This window comes from Cynoglossus semilaevis, chromosome 18 (genome assembly GCF_000523025.1).
Source record: "Cynoglossus semilaevis isolate Cse_v1.0 chromosome 18, Cse_v1.0, whole genome shotgun sequence".
NCBI lineage: Eukaryota > Metazoa > Chordata > Actinopteri > Pleuronectiformes > Cynoglossidae > Cynoglossus > Cynoglossus semilaevis.
Genome location: NC_024324.1, coordinates 9,918,485 through 9,929,917, shown reverse-complemented (window position 1 = coordinate 9,929,917; position 11,433 = coordinate 9,918,485). Strand labels below are relative to the sequence as shown.

Sequence of the window (11,433 nt, the reverse complement as noted above, 5' to 3'; positions counted from 1 at the left end):
CTTCTCAGAGGTTATTGATTTTTTTTTCTATATACAGCTATTATTAGCACCAACGCATTCCTGGGTTTCTTTGGAAACTGGCTTTCAGTGTTGAATCAGAACTTTTAGGAGCTTCCAGGGACATGTCAACCTCAAAAAATGATTATTTATATGTATTACTTTTTTTTTTTGCTTGATCCAATTTATTTTGGTTCCTAAAATAGTTTTTAGACATGGAATTTTAAACCAATATTCTATTCTATTTCTGTTGTTGTAGGTGCATGAAGGTTTTGTTGAAATTCCTGTTTGTTCTGATGATACTGAGTTTTTATCTTGATCTTTTCAGTCGGCCTCTGTCTTCTAAATGGTCAGCAGCCCCAGGTCGAGGTGAGACAAACACACACACACACACACACACACACACACTCCATCTGTATATTTTCATTCATTTACATCTACATCTTTCCTCGTACAGTCTTGTATAACGACACCAAGTTTTAAATACGTTACAACACATGTACGCAGACTGTCGTGCTTGTGTCTGTACACACCTTTTTGTGTGTTATTATTTTTAAGTTTCTGTATCAATATTGTGTCTGTGTTTTTGTGGTGGCCGCATGTTTGTTTGTTTGTTTGTGTCGTCTCGTCTCGTATCTGTGTATCCCTTCTTCCACCTCCATACCCGCTCCCAACATCCTCCTCCTGTCCTGTCAGTCCCCGCCAGTTCAAAGGGTGGGATGTCGGCAGCATCCCTGCAGCGTTCCCGTAGTGACGTGGACGTAAACGCAGCAGCGGTCGCTAAGCATCGGCATGTCGGAAAGCCCGGGGGAGCGGGTCGACTTCCCCCTGGCTCCTACTCCTCACTGGGTAAGGGTCTCACCAATCCAGTTAGTGGAAATAACCAAGAGCTCAGATGGTCAGATCATCTCAGAACTGTTGAAGGTCTCCTGTCTCTAACGATCGACTGGACGCTCAGACGCCTGAGAGCTTGGACTGGCCTCTCCTCTCCTCTGTCAGCCTCTCCTCTCTCTCCTCTCCTGTTGCCTGCTCATCGTCTGTTATTGTATCCTGTGTGTGTGTGGTTGTTTTTTCATTCTCACTGTCTCACTGCATGCTCTGTAGAAAAACACTGTCCAGTGTTCTGATTCGTCACTGTGCTCCAGTCTCAGCCCCTGCATCTCTGGTACACAGATGTTTGGTTACACACTTTTCTTACTCCTCTTATTCATTCTCTTCTTCCTCCCCTATCTTCTTTATTACTTCCTCCTTTATTTTGTTCCTATCCTGCGTTTTGTTTCCGTTCACCCTCCTCCCCGTTTGTCTTTCTCTCTCTGCTGCTAAAGATGATGCCTCTGATAAAACGGATGGTAAGATCATCGTTCTCTGCTCCACCGGCCACAGCCTCCTCATTTGTTTTTTTCATTACTTTGGTTTTTTTTTCCTCCCTTCATTCAACCAGATCCATGCGAACTCCTTCTTCTCTTTTATGTGGTAACAGCGCCCCCCGCTGTCAGTGAACCATCATCCTTTCATAACATGAAGTTTAATTACACCATTATAATCACACATGCTTTACCAAATTTTAATCTTTTTATTAATACTTAGTAACAGCAGAAAAAAAAGTGTTGTTGTAATTTGTCCTATAATTGGAGGTGAAATACCATTTTAGTTTAAAAATGCACTGATTACGACATGCTCCTTCTTTGTGTGTCTGTAGGGACCAGATCAGACAATGGTAAGATGTTGGTCAGGAGGGTCTGTCTGTCCAGCTGTTGTAGGAATGTTGTAGTTTGAAACATTTTAATCAACTGTTTTTTTCGTTAAAATGCAGATGGTTTAAAGCATTGAAAACCCTACAGACAAATAACAGTAAAATATTAGACAGTGATTAATAGACGGCAGTTATCCTCTTAACAGTTGATTAATCTGTTTGATCCGCAGCTCACCAGATTCTTCACAATGATAGAAATGTGTTTGGCTTGAAAGTAGTTCACAGTTTTAGTGGCTTCTTTATTCATGGGCTGCTCATAGATTGTTGGTACAGTGTAACGTTGGGCTGTCATGGTGGAGGAAATTAAACCTGTGATTAATTAGTGTTTTCAACAGTAGGGCTCCTGATTAGTCAACCAGGCAATGGCTAATGGACTGAAGTGGTCAACAAACATGTTTGAAAATCCTGTGACTTTTCATAAAATAAAATGAATTTGAATCTGGATATTTTTAAAAAACAAAACAATTGGGAACATTGTATTTGAACAGTCGTATCGAGCATTGTATCGACTCCATGACTTGGTGACTAATCGAGATTAATAATAAGTTGTAGCTGCCAGTAATCTACACCGCGTTTAAGAAAACCTGGTGTCACTTTCTGGTGCCTCGTTCATCTTTGGGCTAACAGCGACTGTCCTTATACAAGACGACCAAAACACTTGGTTTTTCTGCTCACTTTTCTGATGTGCCCTCTGTATAAATCTAGGCCGTGTCCGTACCAAGCAGCCCCTGTCCACTCCCACCAGCATGTCAAGCCAAGTGGACTCCAGAGGACGCAGCCGCACCAAGATGGTCTCCCAGTCACAACGTAAGTACTGACGTACACCGAGCTGAGCGTGCCGCATGATTTAAACTGGGTTATGAGTAACAACGTCACACCTCTGACAACCACTCACCGCACGACACCCACAGCCACACAAGTGTGAGTGTTTGTTTTATTTATGGTAAATGTATATACATTTTTAGAACCTTATTGTAGAGTGTTTCCACATGTTCACTTCACAGTGACGATAAGCTCCATGTAAACGTTTTTGTGCCTTCAGGTTCGGACGAATCCGATTGCACACCAGGTATTCTGTTTGTGTGTCAGAGTCAGTGTGTAAGTGTCTCTGTGTTAACCACAGTGGGAATGGTGGCCCACCTGCTACTGCTGTCATTTAGATGGAGGTGTTTCGTCAACAGCGGAGTGTGTGTGTGTGTGGGTGTGTGTTTTCTGCATGCTCTATCATCACTGAGAGTGGTTTGGTGGAGAGTTTATTACTGCTGCTCTAGCCTGGCTCTGGCTGTCATAAAAAAAAAAAATCTTTTAGGTTTAGGAAGAGGTTTTATATACACATCATGGCTGCACTAAAGCAGGTGTGAAAGTAGTGCTTTTTATAAATACCTACCACAAAAGCCCACTACCATAAGATTAACGATGATGAAGATTTAACACAGGACATTTGATAATCCTGATCAGGGTCGACTGTTGACGTCTGAGTAAAGAACTCCATATTGAAAGAGTGAGTCAGTGAGTGAATGAAAAGGCATGTGAGAAGGATGAAAAGGAAAAACAGACCCAAGATGTGTTACTATATTACTGTTGTCTTAGCAGAGTCGTTTTTATAGTTGGTGGGAAGCAAAAAAGAGAGAGAGCGTCTCTGCTGTGCTCTCGTTAATCTTATAGAATAAAACCTAGCATTGCCTGGCTAATTAATAGAATTCTTAAAAAAAGAAAATGTTGTTGTGAGTCTCCTATAAATCTGTAACATTTTCCACCCAATTTCAGCACCAAAAGCTTATCCTTTATTTCTCCTTTGCTCACTCTGCCTTTGGTAGATGCTCCTTTTGTACTTAGTTTTTCAATCCTTTTGTGTGTAAATTTGGTTTAATATAATTTTGCAGAACTCACAGCATGACCTTAACGTTCTTTTTTTTTCTTTTTTTTTAGATCTTGGTGAAGTTTATTGAGTGTGTTGCGGGCACTACTTTCAAACATATATCTGTATCGTACAGACAGTACAATGTGATTTAGTTTCCATTTTTTTCACAAAATGTTTTTGGATATGACTTGGTCAATAAAAAACTACACAGAGGTGGAATATGGCAGCGGCACAGAGGGTTGGAATAGTTGTCACCTGTGTGTGAGAATGTGTTTAAATACATGTCCTTTGAGGTATTCTGTTTCTTCATTTTGTGAACAAGCTTTGCTTCATGTTTATTATATTTGCCGGCTGTTGAAACATGCACTGCTTCTCCCAGCCTTCATCTGCGGCTGGTTCATTGTGTTTGTTTGACAGCTTTTTTTTTCCTCCCAGAAAAAACAAAACAACATTTGTTCAAATAAAGTTATCAAATGTTTCCTTCATTCTTGGTGGTGTATACAAGGATGTGCTCCCATGGCACTGTCTGTTCTGACTCCCATTACGCTTTTTTTGCCATAACACCCATAATTCATCTGGTTTAACCTGCTGTTCCTTCCCCCTCACCTGTTTCCCCCCCTTCTCCAAACCAATGGGCTTAATGGCTCAGGATCTCAGTCTGCTACCTCCGCTGGTGGTAAGATTACAACGCCTCTTCTTCTTTCTTTTTTTGTTACTGCTCTATTACGTGGTACTTCCCTTTCTCTGTTGCTCTCACCAACATTTTCTTCATGTGCACCTGAACGGTAACTTGAGTTCCTCCACTCTGGCTGAAGCATGCTGGGACTTTAAGGCACAGACTGGTTTATGATCTTGTCCAGCACACTGCTTTTTGGGGGTTTGTGTTTCTGCACCTGTAGTAGTGCCTGTGTTTATTTTAAAGGTGTGTTTCTTTTCTGCTGTCACGGAGTGGCTGCAGGTGGTTTGTGTTCAGAGAAGATCAGGTAAAATGTTAGTTTAGAGAAGTGAATCTGTTCCGTTGCTCGAGTCTTTAAGAATAATCCAAAGCAGTGACCATCAACTAGCGACCCGCGGGCCACGTCTGGCCCACTGGACTGTCCAATATGGCCAGTGACTAGATTCTAAAATAAACATCAAATTATAACGTCAGACAAAAATGTGATTTTTATTTTTTTTTCATTTTGTTTCTGACCAGAACTTGTCTTTCCAGAAAAATTAGTTGGTGATCCCTGATATAAAGTGAAGCGGAACTAGTGATGCATATGCTGGTCACAACTCCTGAAATTGAGGGCTAAGTGGAGTCAACTTATGACAGGCAAAACCCCTACTGCTCTGTCACTGTGGCTCTGAATTGATCAACATTGATTTGATTTTTTTTTAATATAGTTTTCCAAAATTCCAAACTCTTATAGGTTTGGTGAAAGGGAAACTATTATAAATAGGTTTCACTATGAGCCTCATTCAGTCCAGTCTTATTTGTGGTTTTTTGGTGGTTGTACAGTTGTTGGGATTGTCACAGTGGTTGTGTTATTGTTTAGTTGTTGTCCATTGTCGGTGCTCAGGTTCTAAAAATATTCAACTAAGAACATGTTGGACTTATTGGTGAATATTGCTCACACGGTCGAGCCCCTTCACTGTGTGATTCGGTTCAGCTTCTGCTCAACCTCCAGGTTTCAGTCCATGTGGAAAATTAAACACTGTGGGTTTTGCACTTGAAGACAGGGTTTGTGGGGAGGACATATTGGAATGCTGATCACCAAACCTCAGGACGTATCACTTTCTTGGAAATGTAATGAATATAACCCAAAATCTAAACTCCCGAGTTTTCCTCCCTCCAACTCCAAATGTTTTTTTCAACAGCACCAGCACCTTTTCTTTTACCTTATAATAGCCCTTACATTTGCAGTAGTTTATTTCTATTATTACCATTTTTCAAACAAGTTGTTGTTTGGCTCTGACTTTCTCTCTTCTTTTTTCAGCTGGCAGCCGGAGCGGTTCCCCTGGTCGCCTGCTGACGACCACAGCACTCAGCACCATGAGCACCGGGGCTCACAGGGTGTTGGCTGGGGCCAGTGGAGATGGACATAGACGCAGCCGAATCCCTCGCAGCCAGGGCTGCTCCAGAGACTCGTCACCCACTCGTTTGTCTGTTGGTAAGAGAGCAGTCATGGCTGAAAAATATTGATTTAATTTTTTAAGTTTTAAGTTGTGTCACTTTATAGAATATTTGAGGTCAGAAATACTCACTCCTGTTACCTGATTTCAGAAGTGCCTTGTTTTTTTTGAAGTGTTCCTAACAGTCACAAAAAAAACAAAATACAACCACCTTCAGTTTGCCAACATTAAACTGTTTTTCTTTCCTACTTCCTGTTACTCTCTCTATTTCTCTCTCTCTCTCTCATACACTCTGTCCCCCCTCCTTTCCTCTTCTTGTCCTCCATTCTCCTTGCTCTTTTCTTTGTCCTTTAGCTCCTTCCAGCGTTAGTTCCATCTACAATGGCGCGAGTAGAGGAGGTAAGACTCCGGCCTCGACCAGTCTTCTTTGCCATCCATCTCCTCAGATCCTCTCTGTTCTCACCTTCCCTTTACTCTCCTCATTAAATTACCTCTCCACTCGTCAGTCTCTATTTTCATCCATCACTTCTAATCTGCCCTGACGTCCGTATCAAGCAGTAACTCGGTGCCTCTGAGCTGATCTCTGTACCCTGTCTCTGACCCATGGCTGTGTTGTCATGATGATGGGTGCCTGTGATCGGCAGATGTCCTTGCTTTGTGAACATTCCTCCACCTCCTTTGTACTAACCTGTGGTTAGTGGCTGATGAATGAAACTTCTTCCGGAATCAGAGATTGTTCCTCCCTGGTAGGCTGGGGTTAACCCTGACTGGCTGGTTTAGAAGCTGAAGCTGATGAGCAGAGCTGTGAACTGTGACGTTGATTGTGTTGCTAGCCAATGAAAACACAAATCTCTCGCTCCTTGACCACCTTCCAGTCGCTAAATCTATTCTCTACCACTTTTCCTTTTAATTGTGTGTAATATGGCTCTTACCGTCTTTGTCTAAATGTGGGTGCAGTCGACTGGTGCTTTTGTTTGGTGCATCTCATCCAGAGCTTGTAATATTAAAGAAGCTGTAATATATTTTTAACATCTTCAATGATCTAAACACTCAGCTACATTAGTAGTATGAGAAGAATAACATCTTCATTGGGACTTGAGCATTGCTTTTAAAAGAAAGGAAACATTGTGGGTTTTGATGTCAAAATCGAAATCACTAATACAAATGATTCAAATATATTTTTAGCAGTTAGACTTATGCCTACCTTATATGTGGGGAAGACTGTTACTCTGCTGTGGTGGCACCAAAGCCTGCACATAACAATGTTTCATCAAAAATATCTAAATTCTGATTTATTTATTTTTTAATACAAATATTGAAAAACATATAACATTAATCGTAAAAATTCAACCCAAGAACAGCAGTAAATGATTTGATAACAGTGTGACTTGATGTTTAAAGCCTGGTGAGATGCTCCCATGTGGCCAGTCGACCTGTGCTCATCATCTTTTCCTACCTTTGTCCGTCTCCCACTTTTATCTTTGTCACCGTGCCTGTGTCCTTCTCCCTGTTTATATTTGTGTTTCTCTTCTTTTCTACATTCTCTGTGCTCTGTATACCCCTTCTTCTGGTCCTTGTATGTTCTTACAAACCACTTTTCTTCCCTCCACTGCTCTTTCCCCCCTCTGCTGCGCTGCGTTGTTGTAACCTGGGCGGTTTAAGCTCGAGGCAGTCGTATCCCTCGGCCCAGTATGAGTCAGGGCTGCAGCAGAGAGGCCAGCAGGGAGAGCAGCCGGGACACCAGCCCCATACGCTCCTTCACACCACTTGGTGAGTAGCAGTAGTGGACTCCTAACCAGGAAGGATGAGTTGGAAAATTAGGATAGAAATATAAACAAGTAAAGCTTTAATCAGAACCTCTAATAGAATAGACTTAAAAACGTGTAAGTTACCGTATGAGAAAAGGTTTGTTTGTTCCAACCGTTTCTTTCTCTTCTCACTAACGGCTCGTCCAGTGTGAGGCTTGTGCGTGTGTGCGTGCGAATGTTAAACTCTGTGTGTGTATTTTAATCTTGGTTGCAGCGACTCGGAGTTACTCTCGCTCCACCGGAGCTCTCCACACACCTGATGTTTTTGGTGCTGCAGGTGAATTCTGAGAACATCTATTTCCTCGTACCTCATCCTCCCACTCCGCCCCCAGTTTTGTTCGCTCCGGTTTCTTTATGGTCATTGGCGCCATGCATCTTCTACTGTATATTGTCAGCCTTTGCCTTGGTTATTCATCAGCCTCAGTTGTTTTTCCATGTTCTACCTCGGGACGTCTGTTGTAGTAGAATCGCATGCTTTCCTACCATTCATTTGCCAGTTTTGCCAGCGTCCATTCATTTCCTTTGTATTTAGCTTCTCCCTTCTCTGCCGGGACATAAAGCCATTCAGTGATTTTTATGTCAGTCATACTTTCTAACCAGCAGCACATGCAATGTCATCTAACAACCCATCACATTGACTTACAGGATTGTCTGACGGAAAGAACAAAGTGTATGATTGTTGACAATGGCTGTGTCCCACTACATGACCTGCAGGGGGCCGGGGGTCTGTCCCACTTTGTCAGAATCGATGACTGTCACAGTGCACAAATAATTCTGCTCAGGTCAAGAGGAAAATTCTGTATACTCCATAGAGTTAATGCTCCAATTGAACAATGTCTGACTTCTGCTTCTGTTGGCTGCAGACTGTGAACTGGGACACAGCTTCAATGTCAGAGATTGAATGAAGAAGCGATTGAGTTACTTGAATGGTTGACCATCAAGAGAACAAGTCAAAGACCACTTGATGACTGGGAGTTGTATTTTTACTAATAATGTGAATCTGCTCTCTGTTTGTCCTTCTTTCTTGTTTTGCTGCTGTTGTTCTTTTCAGGCTCTGGTTTTGGCATCAGCCAGTCCAGTCGTCTGTCTTCTTCTGTCAGCGCCATGAGGGTCCTCAACACCGGCTCGGACGTAGAAGAAGCTCTGGCCGATGCACTAGTAAGAAAACGATGAACAATGTAGTGAACTTTGAGGAGATGATGCTTACTGCTGCTGGAGTGTGTGTCTGTGTGTTCACTAACTCCCCATTCTGCCTCTGTTTAATGCTCTCAGCTGTTAGGAGACATGCGGTCCAAGGTCAGCTTTGTCGCCTGCCTCCTACCTGTGTGTTGTGTGTGTTTAGAGCTGTTTGGAATCTAGAAGTGGCACGATTTCCTGTTATTTCCTCTTTAAGTGTAACCTTTAGAGAGTGTCTCTCTCCTGTTTCCCTGCAGAAAAAGCCAGCCCGACGGCGGTATGAGAACTACAGCATGTACTCTGATGATGACGCTAACAGTGATGCATCCAGTGCCTGTTCAGAAAGATCCTACAGCTCTAGAAACGGAGGGTCCATCCCAACCTACATGAGACAGACGGAGGATGTAGCTGAGGTCAGTGGCATTTAGTGTCAAACAATAAAAAATCTCTCTACATTTTTCACAGAGCAAACCAATCTGCTTTAATGAGTGTGCAGTGTTTTTGCCTCAAACGGTTTGGTTGTTCAAAATGTTCATTTACTGTTTTAGGTGCTGAATCGCTGTGCCAGTGCAAACTGGTCTGAGAGGAAGGAGGGGCTTCTGGGTCTACAAGCACTACTCAAAAACCAACGCACCCTCAGGTCAGTCATTGAACGGTCAGATGTGTCCATATGATGTCACGTGGGAATTTATTTCTATCTAATCATCTCTGTTTTGTTTTGTTTTTTCTTCTGCAGCCGGGTGGAGTTAAAGAGGCTGTGTGAAATCTTCACTAGAATGTTTGCCGATCCTCACAGCAAGGTATGGCTGCATGCAACTCATGTTCTCGGTCAGCGCTCATTCACAGTGTGACATCATCAACAGTCATTATTCACTTTTAATTTGACTTTGGTTTCAAACACTTTGTGTTTATCCCATCATCCTTCACTGTACCGGATTCTGCCAAAAGCAAGAAAAACAACCCCAGTACTGTAATTCATACACACAGTACACGTGTAGTGGTGTGTAGTAGACATGCTGTCGGGATAAACAGGTCCACTTGTATCACAGTCACACATTGATGTTCACACAAACACACACATATGTATTTACACACTCTGACATTAACACCGGCATGCGGAGCGTGCGGCAGATTGTTTTCTTCCGGCATGAAACAACCCTGAGTTTGCGTGTGACCTCACACTCTACGCCGTCTCCTGTGGGATTTGCTGTGTCACTGTTCAGCCAACAATCAGCTGACTGTGCTCGTTGCATTCACTGCCACGCTCCTGTCCTTTTCGCTCCATACCTGCAGCCCGCAGGAAAGAAACACTGACCACGAACGCACACATACTCTCACACACACACACACACCCTTACACCAACACTGTCGCACGGACAGACAGACAGACATGGGCACAAGTGTTTGGTCTGCCAGCTCCTGTCTCTTTCTCTTAACTAACCAGCTGCGGTACGCCCTTTCTAACACTTGCCACTTCTCTTTTGGCATTTTTGAGTGCCCGTCGCCTCACACACATCCTCACGTGTGTGAGTTTCTCCCCTTCCTCGTTTGACGTTTTGACGATTTGATGAATTTCAGCGAGACTCCGGCAGAGTGTACGGCACGGCAGAATCCGGTATAAGCTCAGCCTCCTTCAAGGTACTGCATCTAACCATCAGTGTTTCTCCAGTTTTTTGTCTCTCTGTCCTGCATCATTCTCTTCATCTGTTGATTTTTTCTCTTTTTTTTGATATGCACACAAAAAAAGTCTCTTGTTTGAAGATAATAGAGGATTTTAGAAAACTGTGTGCAAAAAGTGAATCTACCAAGCACAGTCTTGGAAGCTGAGTGCATGTTTGGTCAGGATGCTAACACATGTGTCTCTCTCCCCCACATGCTGTCCCTCTTGGAACTCTCTGTAGAGAGTAAGTTTGGTCACTCAGTGTTTAAACCTTTTATTTTTGCCGCTTCATTAATCAAATTAAAAACAGTTTAATAGAGGCAACAACTTAACTCTCACTAACCGGCCTCACACAGTGTCACGCTGTAATCAACACCAGCATGTAGAGATGGTGGACACACAGTTTGTTTCCTAACTGCTGTCAAGTTGTTCACCGTCTCGATTTGGTTGTTTTTAATTGAATTTAAATGTCACTGTAAATTTTGGTTGATTTTTAAGAGTAATTGGTGTTTGGTGATATAAGCTGCTGTCATGAGTGAATAACCACTAACTTCACATTGGGAAATGCAGAATCATGTGTGTCTGATGACCACAGGTGCTGGATGTTTGCATGTGTGTGTATGTATTTGTTCAAGCGTGTGCATGTAAACCACGTGACCTGTGCTGCTGGACTGTGTCTAAACTGGACCTCTGAATCTGTCGTCTGTAGGTGTTCAGCATGTTCCTGGAGACCCTGGTGGACTTCATCCTGGTCCATAAAGAAGACCCACACGACTGGCTCTTCGCCCCCCTCACGCAGCTGCTGAAGAAGATGGGAGCTGACCTGCTGGGATCTGTACAGGCCAAAGTTCAGAAAGCCCTGGATGTTACACGGTGTGTTGAACTGACATTTTAATCCTTCACTCTATATATTTTATGGACTTTCTGTTACCACGAAGCTCTGACAGGAACTAAAGCTTCTTGTTTAGCACAACAGACATTATACCTTAAACTGCCCTTTTTAATTTGATCCTTTATCCAGCGGAGCATTTGTTGGCTTTTCAATCTGTTCCCTGCCATGATA

General features: G+C 42.8%; 1 protein-coding gene across 1 annotated transcript in view; it reads left to right on the top strand.

Annotated features, from left to right (window-relative positions):
- The window catches only part of clasp2 (cytoplasmic linker associated protein 2), a 45,802-nt gene that overhangs the window by 27,453 nt on the left and 6,916 nt on the right, over window positions 1–11,433 (top strand). The window contains exons 17-34 of the mRNA XM_025065294.1: window positions 326–366; window positions 694–846; window positions 1,323–1,346; window positions 2,456–2,557; window positions 2,793–2,819; window positions 4,261–4,287; window positions 5,591–5,764; window positions 6,081–6,125; window positions 7,389–7,496; window positions 7,749–7,811; window positions 8,586–8,692; window positions 8,807–8,830; window positions 8,968–9,123; window positions 9,259–9,350; window positions 9,447–9,510; window positions 10,289–10,348; window positions 10,612–10,614; window positions 11,080–11,247. Of these exons, the coding sequence (XP_024921062.1) occupies window positions 326–366; window positions 694–846; window positions 1,323–1,346; window positions 2,456–2,557; window positions 2,793–2,819; window positions 4,261–4,287; window positions 5,591–5,764; window positions 6,081–6,125; window positions 7,389–7,496; window positions 7,749–7,811; window positions 8,586–8,692; window positions 8,807–8,830; window positions 8,968–9,123; window positions 9,259–9,350; window positions 9,447–9,510; window positions 10,289–10,348; window positions 10,612–10,614; window positions 11,080–11,247 (1,438 nt within the window). The remainder of the gene's footprint in view (window positions 1–325; window positions 367–693; window positions 847–1,322; window positions 1,347–2,455; window positions 2,558–2,792; window positions 2,820–4,260; window positions 4,288–5,590; window positions 5,765–6,080; window positions 6,126–7,388; window positions 7,497–7,748; window positions 7,812–8,585; window positions 8,693–8,806; window positions 8,831–8,967; window positions 9,124–9,258; window positions 9,351–9,446; window positions 9,511–10,288; window positions 10,349–10,611; window positions 10,615–11,079; window positions 11,248–11,433) is intronic.